An 18,232-nucleotide genomic window follows, 5' to 3' on the forward strand; every position below is an offset into this window, starting at 1 on the left:
TCAAAATTCTCAATTGACACCATACGTTCATCCTTGATTATCTCAAATAGTATGCAAATTACTCACTTTTTATCAAATTGAAATCTTAGCAGTAGGGTTTAAGTTCCAGAATTGTATATTTTTGGTCACTTTATATATATTATACTTACGTGCTATTTCAGATTCCAAATTTAATCAAGCACTTCATTTTCAATCTTATACACTGAAAGAGCAAAACTTTGGTCACGCAAAATAATGTAGTTGTCTACCCAACGAATAACAAGAGCACAAGATTTTCTAAATACATGCAAATGTCTACTTATAGAAAGCTATGTCGCTACTTTGCCATACTTTTAACAAATGAACACTTTGGTAAATAAAAATAAAACTCTGAAACATGAGTTTTGTGTTACATCCTTATGTAACATCGAGGTTATAAAGAGCAGGAGCTACTATTAACATGGGCTTCGAACCATAACCGGGTCTTGAACCCGGTATAGTTGGCGAATGCTCAAATTTGCAAAAATCAATCCTTACAGTTTAGACCGTAAATGAACAAGAGAATTTTATTCATGGACAACAAGAGAAACTGGGGTAAGTACTTAAAAGATTAACAATCCATTCATTTCTTAAGCCTTTACAAGAATCTGATAAATACATTATAACGTGTACAAGTAAAGGTAACCAAGAAAGTTATCTTGCTTTTTGTGGAGGTATGTCTTCCATTGGACTTCTCACCGTAAGTTGAATACGAATGGAGATAAGGCGAAGGTCAGTTGTTAGTGTGAGTGTATCCAACATACTACCTGGTTGTGGCAGTTCAGTTACATCGTGAAGTTGCGTAAGAACAGAGTGAACATGGGACCATCTAGAGCGTTATAAGGGCATGTATGCTGTATGAGTTCAAACTGGGGTCAAACGACGCTCTAGCGGGCGGAAAATAAGACAGGCCTTTGCTGAGGGTGTTGTGACTGCGCGGAAAATGCAGCGGTGGTTTAACAAGTTTAAGGATGGTGACGAAATACTCATAGACGCACCACGTGCCGGAAGACCAACACATGTACAAAATCAAGATCTTCAGGCACCAATTGAAGCGAATAGTGGCCACACATGTGAGGAACTGGGACTACAATTCAGTGTGAGTGGAGAAACAATTCGGCAGCACCTCCATCAACTTGGGAAGCACTACAAGTTGGGTTGATGAATCCCATATGATTTGACTCCGGGCCAGAAGGCAACTCGAGCAGACACCTGCGTCTATTTGCTGTCTCGTCTGAGGAAGGAGCCATTTCTGGACAGGGTGTTGATATGTGATGAGAAGTGGATTCTGTACGAAGCTCCACGGCACCATCATCATCCCATGAACCGGTTTCAGAGCAGCCGAAACCAGCACTGCACCAGAAGTTGGTCCTCCTGTGTGTGTTTGGTGGACTGCTTGTGCCATCGTTCATCGGGAACTGCTACCAGCTGCTCAGAGCATCAATACAACTGTGTTCTGTCAGCAGTTGAACCGTGTTCAAGAAAAACTCAAAACTCTGGAGCAAGCACCTCTGAATCGCAAAGGCGTCCTCCTGTTACAGGAAAACGCTAAACCCCACGTGGCTAGGACGATCCGGGCCAGGACACCATTTTATGCCTTGGATGGGAAACACTATTGCATCCGCCATACTCCCCGGACATTGCACCGTCCGATTATTATCTGTTCCATTCCTTGGACAATCCCCATAGAGGACGGCAGTTCAAATCTTTAGTAGAGGTGCAAAATGCATTTAATTCCTTTTTCGCTTTACGGCCTACCAAGTTGTACCGCGATAGAATCCATGACCTTCCAGAACTTGGCAGAAGGTCGTCGATGCTGATGGGGACTATTTTTGATCTTCCAGGTAAGTCTTGGGTGAGATATCGATGTTCAAAGGTGGTGGGTGAAAAAGCGACAGAATTTTCTTGGTTACCTTTATATACAAGCTTAACAAACATACTTAAATCTTAGTTTTAAAAATAGAAAAAGAAACTTTCATGCATAAAATACGAACATTTAGCATGTTGTAGAAGTGAAATTGCTATTACCATCGTCATGATAAAATTATTAACATATTCCGCATGGCACGTTATTTCTCGGTTGGGGGTTACTGGAGACTCCAGCAGTGACTTGAATCAGATGGAATTTTGTAGTAGCTACTTACTACCATCAACACCAACTAACGAAATATTTCTACTCTAAACATAACAGATATGATCATCCTCAATATAAGAAAGAATGCCAGCTCAGTGAGATATAGGATGGACCAAACCGCACGGAATATATTATTTTCATAAACTGTATTCCTTCCACCAAAAACGAAAGTGTAGTTTGTATGAATGATATAATTGATAGTCCTGCTACATTTATCATACTCACCTATCTTCAAATTCCTTCCAGACAACAGTCGTTTCCTGCGTTATTGTGTTTTTAAGAACTAAAGAGTGGGACTTTCCAAACATATAAACACCATTCAATGCACCAACAACGGAGAATGGTAGCTGGAACATAAAAATACAGAACTGACTTTACAGTCTAATTTTCACCAAATATCAACAAATAAATACATACCTAAACAAACCAACAAACGTATGAAAATGATGACACGTCAAAAATTGAAATTCCACGTCCTGCAGTAACACTGAGAGAGTACAAAACTGTTTTTTTCTTACCTTTAAAAACTGAAGCTTTCTTTAAAGTAATTTTGCTGACTTAAGTGGCTCTAGTTACCAGGCGCAAAATACAGACATTAACATAACGTATTTTGTTTACCTTATTATTTTGGTTAAAGCCTTTATAAAATAAATAACATTGTTGCAAATTATGGTTGGTGGCGTTATATATTTTACACATAAACTACCCAAATTTTGACTTCCAACTGTCCAAATCCACCCACAAATTAACTTAAGGCCTAACGTAAATCTACAAGTATCAAACTTTAGCCATTAACTATAAAGGCTATAGAGTAGATTAAAAATACACCATAATTCATAATAATAAAATCATAAAATTCACAAAGGAACAGCAATCCTCAAGAAACTCGTTGGTATAGGCGTGTCATTTTGAGCATCCATGAAAAAAGGTAATTTTTTGAAAATACCAGACTGCTGCCAAAATTAGTTTATTACTGTGTTTTCTGTTTGTTTGGAAGCTTACAGTAGGTTAGTATTATAAGGTTTACTTGCTAATGTGATGTTTCAACAACTTCAATATTTTTTTATTATTCATAATTATAAAATAATGTTAAACATACTATTAAATATATATATACTTCTGACTGTCCCATACGTGACATTAAAGAGGTTATATTTTGTTTACTACAGAAATATACTTTTTAAAATCTGTGTGCTATTGTTTCTATACAATTTTACTTCATACTTAACAAATGACTTTCAAATCAATTTCTACTTCTTAACAGTTCGTATTTAAAACAACTTGTTTTGTCCCGCATGTCACACGGCTTATATTGTTGAACGATAGTATGGTAATTAGTTAATATATAGAGATTTAATTTAACTGCAATATGACACAGAATGCCTGAAAATCACTGTTTTCGTATGGCAGACTCATTTATATAAGACATCATAACTGATTTCTGTTTGTGATTTCTAAATTCTTTCCTACCATACTTCAATACTTCTTTGTACAGGAGATATGACACAAGGGATCCGGTCCCCCCTCTCAATCTGCGGCCGTTTATATCACTACTATTTGTTTTCTGGGTGTTTATAATTAAAATATGAGTCATTTCTCTTGTGTTCTAGGCTTTATATGGGGTTTGAGACCAAGTGTAAAACAACCAGTGCATTATACATGGGAAAAAATGAGAAAAAATAAGGAATCCTAAAGGGTATTTGCAAGGGAAAGGGATCGAACAGCTGAGCTCAGGAAGAAGAAAAAAATCCCAGATGAATAAAAAGCAGAAAGACGATTTAAAGAATGTGGAAAGACTTTAAAGAACCAAACTAAAAGAAAAGAAATCTACAATGATGATAAATTGTGTTAGTGAGACAGAAAAAAAAATCATCAACTTTACATAGATACAAACAAATACTCTCAAAAGCAGTGTTAAAGAGTGTACGTGCATTTCCCTCCTCGCCAAGAAAACAAAAAGCTGCAGTAATACGCTTAGCAAAGAGTGTCAGGCTCGGCCTAATACAGAAAAAGCAGGATAACTTGTATCTAGCTCCCCAAACTGATTATGACACTGTAATATATATATATATATATATATTTGGTCCTGACATAGTTTACACTTGTCCTGGTATGAAAGATGTGTTAACTCTGGAAAGACAATAAAAAATAAAAACTGCAAAAAAAAAAAAAAAAAAAAAGACAATTTTCTTTTTTCTTTTGAAAGAGAGATTCCATAGATCTAAGAAAGAGCACCCACATTTCAAAATAGGGCTCGTAGGAAAATTTTGTAGTCTTAGACCACAAATTGTCTTGCTATTGATAGATATATCAGCTGATCAACGTAAGTGCTTAGTACATGAAAACTTTTTATTAAAACTCAAAGCTCTACAAATGTCATAATCAAATGGCTTTTGGGAGACTTACTTCATTGATAACAGCCTTAACTCTGTACGCTTAAACAAAATTGTTGTAATAAGTATATGAATGGGAAACTGATAGCGGGTCCCAGTGAACATGAAAAAAATGCAAACTGGAAACAATGGGAAAAAAGTGATGACAGTCCATTACGACTTGCCATAAAAGAGGCGATATATAAAGGTAACCAAAGTTGTGTCGCTTTTTCACCCACCACCTTTGAACATCGATATGTCACATGAAGATCAAAAATAGTCCCCATCAGCATAGACGACCTTCTGCCAACGTTCTGGAAAGCCATGGATTCCATCGCGGTACAACTTGGTGGCCTGTGAAGCGAAGAGGATATCAAGTGCATTTTGCACCTCTACTAGGGATTTGAACTGGCGTCCTCTTAGGTGATTGTCCAAGGAATGGAACAGATGACAATCGGACGGTGCAATGTCCGGGGAGTATGGCGGACGCAATAGTTTCCCATCCAAGGCGTAGAATGGTGTCCTGGCCCAGGTCATCTTAGCCACATGTAGCTTAGCGTTGTCCTGTAACACGAGGACCCCTTTGCGATTCAGAAGTGCTGGCTCCAGAGTTTTGAGTTTTTCTTGAACACGGCTCAAATGCTAACAGTACACAGTTGCATTGATGTTCTGACCAGATGGTAGCACTTCCAAATGCAAGATGCCGCGAGCAGTTCCCCAAACACGTAGGACGGCCTTCTTCTGGTGCAGTGCTGGATTCAGCTATTTTGGAACCTGTTCATGGGTGCTAACCAATGATGATGGCACTGTGGGGCTTTGTACAGGACCCACTTTTCATCACATGTCAACATCCAGTCGAGAAATGGCTCCTTCCTCAGACGAGACAACAAAGAAACACATTGTCTACTCTCGCTTTGCATTCTGACCCGAAGTCAAATCATGTGGGATCCATGGACACAACTTGTAGTGCTTCCCAAGTTGATCGAGGTACTGCTGAATAGTTTATCCACTCATACTGAATTGTAATTCCAGTTTCTCAAATGTCTGGCCACTGTTCGCCTCAATTGCTTCCTGAAGATCTTGATTTTGTACATGTGTTGGTCTTCCTACACGTGATGCGTCTTCGAGTGTTTCGTCACCATCCTTAAACTTGTTAAACCACCGCTGCACTGTCCACGTAGTCACGACACCCTCACCAATGGCCTGGCACATCTTCCGCTCCTCTGCAGCGGCGTTTGACCCCAGTTTGAACTCATACAGCTTACTCGCCCTTATGACTCTCTATGAAAGTCCCATGTTGACTCTGTCCTTATGCAACTTCACGGTTTAACTAAACTGCCACAAGCAGGTAGTATGTTGGGTATATCCACACCAACAACTGACCTTCGCCTTATCTCCATTCGCATTCAACTCACGGTGTAAGGGCCAATTGAACACAGACCTCCACAAAAAGCGACAGTACTTTCTTGGTTACCTTTATATATAAAAAATTAACTGCTAATATCCCAGAGATGATGATACATGTGAACACGAAAAGAATAGAACAAAGAGAATTTGAAAAGAATAAAACAGGCAATGCCAAAAGTGTGTTACAGATTGATTTCGTAATGACGTTCAGCTGTGAATATCAAAATGTAGTTCAGAGTTTAGTGGTCTCATGAAAGTGTCCATTTACAGTGGCACTATTTTATAATGGCAAATGTTTAACATACATGATTTGTTCAGACTCAATTAAAAAGTACAAAGATACTGTGCTTGCAGTTTTAAATTTGTTATATATTACAATTTTGAACACAAATGATACTACAACAGAAAAAGTCATTTGGAGTAATGGGACATCATCAGAATTTAAAAACAGATAGGCCTACATGGTAAAACTGCTCCAAACCCTATTTTAAAAAATACCACAAAAAAATTTACTTGGCAATATTTCGCATATAATATGGTAAAGGGAAAGTAGATGGTGTTGGTGGAAGTATTAAACGCCTTTGTTCGATTGAAGATGATATCTTACGGAGGTAAGAAGTGATAAGATCTTAAAGCTTCTGGGAAAACCAGTTGAAAGTATTCCAACTCTTTACTTGTCACAGCTTCAAACAGTTCTACACGGGGTAAGAAAAATGTTGCAAGCTGCACAAGAAAATATTTCCAACAAACATTGAACTTAATTTTAAAATTATTTATGGTAACTGAATATTGTAATTTATGATAGAACCGTATCCCCGGTGAAGTTATCGAAATCATATCTGTAGTGCAGTAAAAGATTCTGTCAAGGTACCTACTGCCTCAAATGGACTCAAACTGTTGACTGCATTACGTATAACAGAGACGAAGTGATAACAATCCACTGCTGTTAATAATAGAGGTCTTTTCAACTTTGGTGATATATAAACTCTTTTCAATGCACTTTTTTTCGTATAGTGTTCAACATGTTTTGTTTTTCATTTCCTATTTAGGCCGGACAAAAGTATTTTCTTTTGTTTCTTTATAGACTAGACAGAAATATTTTGTTGTTTATTGTTAGGCAACATAGAATATTTTTTAGTGTGTTTCTCTAATTTACCTACTAAATACAGTAATCACACCAGCTGTCTGTGCTTTAGAAATAAAGTAATACAACCGTCAGAGATGTTCACCCTCGCGAGGGTGGCCCTCTCGAGGGCATCCTCCCCCTTAAATTCTCAGGCCCACAATGACGCGAGGGCGGCGATGGACAATTCCCTTCGCGAGGGCGAGGACAAGTTTCGACAGCAAAGGCGAGGGTGCGCGAGGGCGAGGACCAACTGTCACTGTGAGGGCGAAGGTCAACTTCCACTGCGATGTTGAGGGTGCGCGAGGGCGAGGGAAAAGGACAAGCTTCCTTTTGATCATTTTTGGAGGAATATAATATTTAAAATAACATTTGCCATGTCCCCTAGATGAAAAGTTGATATTATAGCAAGATTATAGACTGGTTATATTCATCCTTTCGTTTAATTGCAGCAGACAATTTCTCTCGTGTACTTCTACATAATTATTAAAAATAATAATGAAAATATAAAATAATATTTTGCATGTTTCTCATGAAAGTTTTCGGATAGAAATAGTGCTACATTTAGAAGCGAGTGTGTCTCATTGTTGCCCTGCCTATGCCATAGATGGTCATTTTCCACTGGGCTCACTCGGGTTCGTGCTCATCTCTATCCACTGGGCTCGCGCTCACTAATCTTATCTCGGCTCTCTCTCACTCGGGCTCGCGCTCAATTATTGAGCCCGAGCCCGGTTGAGCGCGAGTGCCGAGCTCATGAGCGTCGGGCTCGCGAGTTTGGACACCTACGGCCTATGCTAGATACTTTTTTTTTTAAAAAAAAAGATAAGTGTCATGTTTAAAGAACACTGGTAGGCAGACAGTCACTCACGTCATTCAGCAAATGATATTATCTTAAGAGCGCTAATATCTGAACAAACACAATCAGTGAGAGAACCAACAGAATGCAGTAGATCAGATGGAAAGACTTGATGGAATGATTTTTGTTCATAGATGGCCATATTGCACTGGGCTCAGTTCCCTCAGTTCGGGTCGCGCTCATTTATTTCATTGAGGCTCGCGCTTAATTATTAAATGAATAGTTTGTATTAAGTTTCCGGAAACAAGCAATATGTTCTGAAGTTGATTCTGCAGTAGTTTATTTCTTTACTTTTTCAACTTCTGTTGTAAAACATAGATATTAAGTGATATGATAGTCTACATCCATGAACACCCGGATGGTATAGCCTCAGTACGATTTATTTGTATGTTTTTTTTTCTCTTCTCCCACCCAAAACCAAGTTTTATATGCTCAAAGACGGATCAACACAGTATATGCAATATATATGCAAGTTAGTTGGGAACCTGGGGTCCCGCAATGTGTTCCAAATCGGGCCCTGCACCTTCTAAGTCCATTAGATTACTTTTTTTTGCTTTCTTTGAAGCAGGAACGCTTTAAATTTTTAACCTGTATATGACTTAACTCAGGAACAGTCTCTATTTTTAATTAATTAGTTCTTATATAGTAGTAATCAAGTTCGGTCGGACACATGTTCTTATCTTCATTTTTATTATTTAGACCGATTCCATTTCAAATCGTCCAGGCAAACCACAATTGGTCCCCATCATAGTCTCAGGTTTCATTTATTTTTTTTATATGGGATCTACATGCAATATTATTAGACCCATATTTTTTCTTTTTGCTGAAAAAAAATTCTTCCTTCGATTTACAGCCTTCCAAAATGGCTGCCCTCCTTTCGGATTGATCAAAAAAACTGAAAAGCATGTCAAACTAAAAATTTTATTGTAGAGAAACGAGTGTACTTAGTAATATAATCGCAATAACAGGAAGAGTATAAAGTTGTATGTTTCGGTGGAGGACCAAAATTCGTTTATTGGTGCAATAGGAATCGCGCAATTCACTCGCAATGTTGACAACTTTGGTGAAATTTTTGCTAACTTCAAACATTTATTTTTCTGTCCTCACGTACAATATCAACCATCTGCTTCTAGCATCAAAATCTACTCCATAAGATCTCTTGAAAATGTAAAGGACTTATGTTTTTGATTATTACATCCCACGTTATAGCATGATGAAAAGCTGAAAATTTCATTAAGACGCCATATTTGGACGCCATTTTCAAAAAAAAAAAAAAAAAAACCTTTTAAAAATCTGATTTTTTTTTACAACTATTGGAGAAGTACCTAAGTATTTAATATCCGTTAACCGTTCATGCGGATGCAGCTTCTAACATTCGCAATTAATTATTGAAATTTCGATTTTTGTACTTGAAATGTAAATATTTCCTATGGGTATTTAGGTTCTATACACAAGGCGATTTGAAAGGGAGTGTGGAAATTTTGAGGGATGAATTCTGACATCAAAAAATGAAATGAAATGAAATCTTTGAGTTTTACGTCCCACGCTTATGCCGGTTAGGCTAAAGGAGACGGTGATTATGAGAAATGAATGAAAATGGTGGAATGAAGAAAGTGGGAGGAAACGGGAGAACCCCGAGAAAAACCACGCACACGGTGTTTGTCCACCACAAAGTTCACTTGGCGGGAGCAGGGTTTGAACCCGGGACCCCATGCACCAGAGGTGAACGCTCTACCACTCCTGACATCAAATCCAGTAGAAAAGTTTCTATAAACATAAGTCAAATTCAGCTTCGTTTTCGAATTACAGGGTTTCCAACTCGGGACCCAAAATCGGCTCGCAACAGTGGAAAATAAAATCTAAATTTCGCGTTAAATCAGAACTATGCGTTAAAGTTATGATGAAGTTCCGAAAGTTGATTTCTATCAAATATGATGATTTTTACGTTAGTTCCAATTTTCCCCACATCATCACAGTTTTCAAAAATTTACATGTATTTCATTAAAAGGTTTTATCTCGTGCGTTATTGATAGCTCGCAACATTAAGTGAATTTCACTTGATGTTTGCCATCATTAATAAAACCAAAATCTCGAATAAAAACTACGTCTGTGTAAGTTGTCATAATACTACTACTACTACTACTACTACTACTACTACTACTACTACTACTACTACTACTACTACTACTACTACTACTACTACTACTACTACTACTACTACTACTACTACTACTACTACTACTACTACTACTACTACTACTACTACTACTACTACTACTACTACTACTACTACTACTACTACTACTACTACTACTACTACTACTACTACTACTACTACTACTATAATAATAATAATAATAATAATAAGAAGAAGAAGAAGAAGAAGAAAAAGAAGAAGAAGAAGAAGAAAATTTATTTTTTATTATTACAAAACCTCTCATAACTCCACGCATCAAGTTCGAACTTTTTCAAGAAGTTCTGCTACAACCACGAAACAGTTCATTACGTGATTCGGTGTCGTGAACATCGTCCTAGTGTTCTCTAGAACCATGAAAATTGTTTTAACTGGTAACATGACATATAGTGCACTAGTTATAGTGTTTGTGTGAATAACAAGAAGTCCTATTACAGTAAGGACCGTATTAAATGTGTTGAGTATTCTAAAAGGCATGAGAGGATTGTATACAAAAAGAATTCTCGACAAAAATTTTGTCTTGCGGTAAAATATATGTATTGCGTACAGCGCGTCTGCCAAAACGTAGTATTAAGAGAGGATGATTATTTGTGTAAACGGTGCTTTGAATATTTACCGTGAACAGCGTGAATGTGTGTGAGATATCGGTGACCACGGATGAAGGTGCAAATATGAAATTATGCACCAGCAAGATAAAGAATCTGTTCCTCTCAATGTAGATTTCGAAACCATTAACCAGACAGTTAACATGCTAAACATGAATGTGTCGCCATTAAAACGGCAGTTATCGGTGAAACCTAGACTACGGTGAAGCATTCACCTCTCAAAATTTTTTTATACTGCTTTTCAAATCGCTTTGTGTACAAGACACAAATAATCATCCTCCCCTAATAGTACGTTTGGGCAGACACGATGTACGCAATCCATATATTTTACCGCAAGATAAATTTTTTGTCTAGAATTCTTTCTGTGTTCAATCTTCTTATGGCTTTTAGCATAATCAACATATTTATTACGGTCCTTACTGTAATAGGACTTCCCCATTGTTATTCACACAAACACTTTTAACTAGTGCACTACAATGTCATGTTACCAGTGAAAACAATTTTCATGGTTCTAGAGAACACTGTTCACGACACCGAATCACGCAAACTATCAATAACGCACGAGATAATACCTTTTAATGAAATACATGTAAGTTTTCGAAAACTGTGATGATGTGGGAAAATTGTGCTACATGTGATGTTTACAATCATTAATGAATACCAAATATCAAATAAAACCCACGCAGTGTCGTTTGGAAACAAATAAAAGTGCTACCAAGTTGGCAACACTGCCAACCGAATTGGAACTAACGTAAAACTCATCATATTGATACAAATCAGCTTTCGGAACTTCATCATAACTTTAACACATAGATTCTGATTTAATGTGAAATATATATCTAATTTTCAATTGTCCCGAGCCAATTTTGGGTCCCGAGTTGGAAACCCTGTAACTCGAAAACGAAGCTGAATTTGACTTATGTTTATAGGAACTTTTCTACTGGATTTGATGTCAGGATTCATCCCTCAAAATTTCCATACTCCCTTTCAAATCGCCTTGTGTATAGAACCTAAATGCCAGTAGAAAATATTTACATTTCAAGTACAAAAATCGAAATTTCAATAATTAATTGTGAATGTTAGGGGCTGCAGCCGCATGAACGGTTAACGGATATTAAATACTTAGGTACTTCTCCAATACATGTAAAAAATGCAGATTTTTAAAACGTGGAGTTTTTGAGAAAATGGCGTCCAAACATGGCGTCTTAATGAAATTTTCAGCTTTTCATCATGCTATAACGTGGGATGTAATAATCAGAAACATAAGTCCTTTACATTTTCAAGAGACCTTATGGAGTAGATTTCGATGCTAGAAGCAGATGGTTGATATTGCTCGTGAGGACAGAAAAAAAAATGTTTGAAGTTAGCAAAACTTTCACCAAAGTTGTCAACATTGCGAGTGAATTGCGCGATTCCTATTGGACCAATAGACGAATTTTGGCCCTCCACCGAAACATACAACTTTATACTCTTCCTGTTATTGCGATTATATTACTAAGTACACTCGTTTCTCTACAATAACATTTTTAATTTGATATGTTTTTCAGTTTTTCGAGCAATCCGAGAGGAGGGCAACCATTTTGGAAGGCTGTATATCGAAGAAAAAATTTTTTTCAGCAAAAAGAAAAAATATGGGTTTAATAATTTTGTATGTAGTTTCTTATTTTAAAAAATAAGCTAAATCTGAGACAGTCGTGTGGACCACCCTGGACGATTTGAAATGGAATGTCTATTATTAGACAATAGACAATATTACCTACTCACCAACCACACGCATTTCTTGGAAAAGTCGTCTGAACGAACCTTTAATTTACGGTACCCGAAGAAAAGTTTTTATCTGCAGCTATAACGCCAACAGATAATCTAAGAGTTTAATCCAGGGCTCCTGGCGGGGGGGGGGGGGGGGAGAGGCAGTGAAAGGTATCTCGGATGATCTGAAGCTGCCGCGTGATCGAAAACTCCCTTCGCGAGGGCGAGAGCTAACTGTTACTGCGAGGGCGAGGGACAATTCTCTTTGGGAGGGTGAGGATGAACTGCCACTTTGAGGGCAAGGGTCAGTGAGGTCGGGGAAAAATGAACATATATCAATACTGTTTACTTATTTATCTATTACAAGTGCCATGTGTAACAAGTGCGTAAATCCCATACGTAATGAGATAAAAAATTGTTTAATATGCATATAACAATAGTGGTTATTGTTAGTGAATTTCAAAAAACTCAATTTTTTCACTTTTACCTGAATCTCAAGTTACAAGTACATTCGTAAAAACAGTGGTGTATTTCATTTGTCCCGTACATAACAACTATTTTCTTGACTCAGTTATACAACTTGCAAGTGAGCATTGTTCTATACCCTAACAATTAACATATAAACATGTTAAGATAATTAAATAATACCTTCTTAAAAATATGTTCAGCATCTCGAATTTCCATCACATTTTCTTAGGTTTAAATATATATATATAAATGTCCTGTACGTGACAGTGGATGCTCCATTTGTGAACAAAGAAAAGATGTTTTAAAAAAGTCACTAATATACGATTACAATGTACAGTTAGCTTGTACTGACATTTTAGAACAGGTTTGCGTGTTTTTCGCACCTTCTTCCTTAACGTCGCTGACGCGTTTCCTCTCTTACGAAAGCACTCTCGTGCACTCTCTTCAAATTCACCCTACCCTGAATCGGAACATAAATGAAAAATGAAATGAAATCTTTGAGTTTTACGTCCCACGGTTATGCCGGTTAGGCTAAAGGAGACGGTGATGATGAGAGATGAGTGAAATGGTGGAATGAAGAGAGTGGGAGGAAACGGGAGAACCCCGAGAAAACCCACGAGCACGATGTTTGTCCACCACAAAGTTCACTTGGCGGGGGCTGGGATCGAACCCGGAACCCCAAGCACCAGAGTGGAACATAAATGATTTCTTGTACTGACCACCTAGAACAAGTCTGTGCATGTCTTTCTCACGAGACATTATTTGAACGGGAGGGAACTTTGCAGGAATATCATATCAAAAACCTGTACCCAGTTGTCAGAGAAAATTAAGTCTAGAAGACATTAGGAGATGATGAGTGAACGAATTGTATTTTTTGAACATTTCTGGTAACACTCTCACCTTTACCCGCCACGTGGGGTATCGCTTTGCGTGTATAAAGTATGCTACGATACTACACCCATGAAATGAAATTAAATAAATAAAAACTTTTACTGCTAAACCTAAATCTGACACTGCAATCTTAGCCTGTAGATAAAACAGATGCTTAAAAGTGTAATGTATACAAGTACATGGTTTATTTCGCGTGCAGCTCAAGCTTACGTTCACCACATTCTTCAAAATTTAGGTACCGGTAAAATTCAATACCGATACTTTGCATTCACAGACAATAGACCTATAAAAGAAACAAACTTCTGCACGCGGCAGAATTAAATAGGTCTAGTAAATAATAGGGTTGAGTATTATGTTTACAAGTATAGGGTTATTAATATAAAATCATTACATTACTATTGGTACGATGGTTAAAAAGAAGTCAGTGTACTATGAAAAAGAACTGTATTAGAGATTATTTTGCGAAGGCAAAGTAATTTTTCGCAGTATACGAAAGTTTTTTTTTTTTACTTTCCATGTACTATTAAGAGAAATGTAATGTTAGACTGTGAAAACATTGTGTTTACCCTTCCTTACGTACATACCCACCGTTGCTAACTCAATGGCCCACTAGATTTATTCTGCCCTAACTCGGTTTACACAGCACTCGTTTTACTAGCCTCGGAGGAACCATCAGTAGATGGTCTCTGAAGTTTTTTCTTTCTTTTTTTTTACCATATGAAAGGGAAAATGCAGCCCCTACTTAGGTGCAACGGGGCATGTTATAGCAGAAGGGGACCAGAAGCACGTTAAAAATATAAAAGTTACAGGAGAAATGGATGAAGCAAGTACTACGACCTAACATGACGTACCCTAACTTAACCTGAACTAACCTAATATTAGTAGAAATAAGCGAAATTTAATATTAGTAGAAATAAGCGAAATTTAATATTAGTAGAAATAAGCGAAATTCAATCATTTTTTGGAAAATTATGCTGAACCCCTACACTAACATAATCTAACATCAACTAACATCACCTAACCTGTGAACAGAAATTATCGGAATTATAACATTTTATAGAAAAAAAATGGCCTATGTTTAGCAGACGGAGTTCAACTCTTTTTTTTTTCTAATAAATGTTTCAATTTTGATAATTTCTGTTCACGTTAGGTTAGGTTAGTTTATATTGCATTATATTAGTGTAGGGGACCAGCATAATTTTCCGAAAGTGATAGAATCTCACTTATTTCTACAAATATTAGGTTAGTGCAGGTTAGGTTATATTTGGTTACGTTATCTACGTCTACGTACTTGCATCATCCATTTCTCCTGTAAGTTTTGTGGTGTTTTCGAATTCTGGACCCCTTTTGCTAAACATACGCTAAAGCCTTGATATGTGGGTAGTGGTAACGTTGCCGCTAGCTGTCAAGAGACCTTCTCTTGGTGGTTCGTCTATCGGCTGGTTTGCTTTTGCACTGTAGTTTATATGGCATATATCCGGACGGTTTATATGCAAATCGCAACTTTTCAACAATTACTTCTTGTGGCCCTCTTGAACTTCTATAAAAAAAATGAAAACGTTAAGTTTAGCGTCCCACGATTATGCCGGTTAGGCTAAAGGAGACGGTGATAATGAGTGAAATGGTGGAATGAAGAAAGTGGGAGGAAACGGGAGAATTCCGAGAAAAACCACGAGCATGGTGTTTGTCCACCATAAAGTCCACAGGGCGCAAACTGGGACCGAACCAGGGACCCCAAGCGCCGGAGGTAATGAACTTCTTTAAATACTACATGGGGTATCGTCATGCCGCCCCTCACGCATCTTTTGGAGGAAGACGACTTCAGTGAAATAATTGTTCAACTGTTATTTCGAATACTTGCCTAAACTTAACCTGCAGTGTATTTCGATTAAATAATATACACTCCAAATCTGCTAACCTTATAGAAGATGAATGCTGAAAAGGAAACTACTAACAGAACTCGGTTGCTGAAAGTATTTTCACAATTACTACGAGATCCCTCACAATTATATTTATATGTATAAATCATTAGCAATGTTATTTACGATAACGTACATTGCTGTTACCTTCACCCTTTTTCCTACTAAACAAAGGCAAACCTCCTACAGATGTTAAACACATTACATGTACTGCCATTATTTAAAGGGAAAAGAAAACAAACAATCCAACATATGATCCAAACGTAAACTACAATTTCTTCCTCTTCCTCTGAAACCACTAACTGATAATTTGTACCTAGGACATATTTCAAGTATGCTACAAGTGAAAAATTTGTCTTATATGTATATAACAAGGAGGATTTGGGAAATGAAAAATAAATTTTTCAAAGGTAAATGTTACAAACAGGAAAAAGAACCGTCAAAATCCTTTATGCTATTATGGTGCTGGTTTACTTTTAGCGCATCTCACTTGGAACATTTACAGGTAAAATTCAATACTTTGCATGAAAAGACATATTTATGAAGATTAATCTTCAGCAACCGTCAGAATTAAATACAAAGTAATACACTTGTATTTTATATTTACAAATGTAGGGTTACTAGTGTAAAATCCTTACAAGTGCTTAAATACGGATAAAATAAACCATATTAGAAAATATTTTCCACCGATGTATTCCTGCACAGTGTACAGAAGTTGTATGTTATGTTTACAAGCTGAATGCTACTAGTGTGAAACCAAGACACGTGCTATTGAAACTTGTATCATTGCCAAAACCCATTCTTGTTCACTACCCTCACTTATGCATATATCCACCTTCACTGACGCGCCTGCTCCCTTCGGACGCACCCCCTCGCTAACGCTCGGGCATCCCAGCTTCGGCCTTTCTGACTCGGTTTGATAACCTTCGTGCATTTTAGTGACCATCTAGCACAGGTTGTTTAATGTTTTTTGCACTGTAGTTGTTTAATGTTTTTTGCACTGTAGTTGTTATGCATACGTCGTAATTGTATTTTTAACAATTACTTATGATGGCCACCTTGAATCTTAACTATGCCATGTGAGATTTTTTCATGTCGCCCAGCGCTAATCATTTAAGAAATATCAAGAAATAAATTAATGGAAGAATTCTAATTTTTGAACAATTATTTCGAGTGGCGCACCAAAAGTAAACCTGCACGGCGATTATTTTATGATATGGGGGCACGGAGATTCAGTGGTAGAGTGTTCGGCTCTGGTATGTGGGTTCCTGGTCTGATACTAGCTCGCGCCAAGGGGCTTTGTGGTGAACAAACACGGTTATAGTAGATTTTCTAGGGGATCTCCCGTTTCTTACCACTTTTCATTCCATCATGGCATTCATTTCTCATCATTATCGTCTCGTTTTGCCTAGCCGACATATGATATGAGACGACTAGTCAACTCTCTGTAGTTGCTATTAATCGAAGAGACTACTTAGAATACGTTGTTTGGATTCTGTTAAATTATTTCAACCAAAATTGAATACTACTTAACGACTTGCTCTCGTCTGGGGGATAATTTTCATAGTATTAATACGTGTTCATGTATTCGTGGTACTAATGTAAATATACAAGTATGTATTTTTCAAACCTTCTACAAGAGTAAAATACAAGCTACAAATCTGTGAACTGATGTTCCAAGAGGATGTGACTGCCTTTACTAGTAGTTTTGTTTCACAAAACACTAGTGTGATGCAGTTAGCTTGTACTTTAGTAATAAATATTCGCAAAGTAATTGGAAACTTTGTACCATGTTTGTGTAAGTTAACAAGTAGGCTACAAAAAGCTTAATGTTCTCCTGTAGAAAGAATAAAGAAAACGAGTCTTAGAGTGAGTGCAATGCAAACTGTGGTTAGGTAACTTTAGGGGAAGAAAAAAGTTTAATTAATTTATCTATTATTGCCATGAAGGAAAAATGTTGAGATCATATTACGCAAAACTTAAAGTGTTATTTATCGCCACAGTACCTATCTCAAGGAAAGTGTTCAAGCAATTTAATAATTTCTTTGAACATATAATTGGGATGTTGATTTTTTTTTTCATCGGTCTACCTGTATTTTTAGTGTCTTTATCACAATACAGTTAATGAAAACTGACTTCCTACAGTTCGATAGAACACGTGGTGTGGTGACGGGGCTGTTGCCAAAGGTTCTGCAACCATAGAAAGAGCAGCTGCGACGACAGATTTAGGCTAGATTTAGACGGAAGCACTTCTCGTTGCAGATTTGCTGCCAAAATCTCGTATAATATTCTATGGCATCAAAAGAATATGGTTCTTTTACAGGATAATATTTTGATAAGCATCTTGTCGTGACGTAGCAAACAAATCATTGCAGAAGAGCGCAACTATGGCTACGAAACTAAACACAGATATTTCAGTCACTATTTCTTCTAAAGCCCTTGTCGCATATGGTTATTTTATACAAAAGACTTTTAACTTTGTACAAACAAGGATGC

The 18,232-nt window shown here is 37.1% G+C and overlaps 1 protein-coding gene across 3 annotated transcripts in view; it reads right to left on the minus strand.

Moving 5' to 3' along the window:
* fy (fuzzy planar cell polarity protein-like protein) overlaps positions 1-16,019 on the minus strand; it is a 54,468-nt gene extending 38,449 nt beyond the window's left edge. For 2 of the 3 annotated variants that reach the window (XM_081759119.1, XM_081759118.1), the window contains exons 1-2: positions 15,873-16,019; positions 2,378-2,499 (exon numbers count right to left, since the gene is read on the minus strand). In XM_081759119.1, coding sequence (XP_081615245.1) covers positions 2,378-2,499; positions 15,873-15,953 — 203 coding nt within the window. In that variant the 5' untranslated portion in view covers positions 15,954-16,019. The remainder of the gene's footprint in view (positions 1-2,377; positions 2,500-15,872) is intronic. The other variant, XM_081759120.1, reaches the window with a different exon arrangement.
* Positions 16,020-18,232: the final 2,213 nt, after the last annotated feature.

This window comes from Thermobia domestica, chromosome 5, assembly GCF_964235325.1.
Source record: "Thermobia domestica chromosome 5, izTheDome1.hap1.1, whole genome shotgun sequence".
Taxonomy (NCBI): Eukaryota; Metazoa; Arthropoda; class Insecta; order Zygentoma; family Lepismatidae; genus Thermobia; species Thermobia domestica.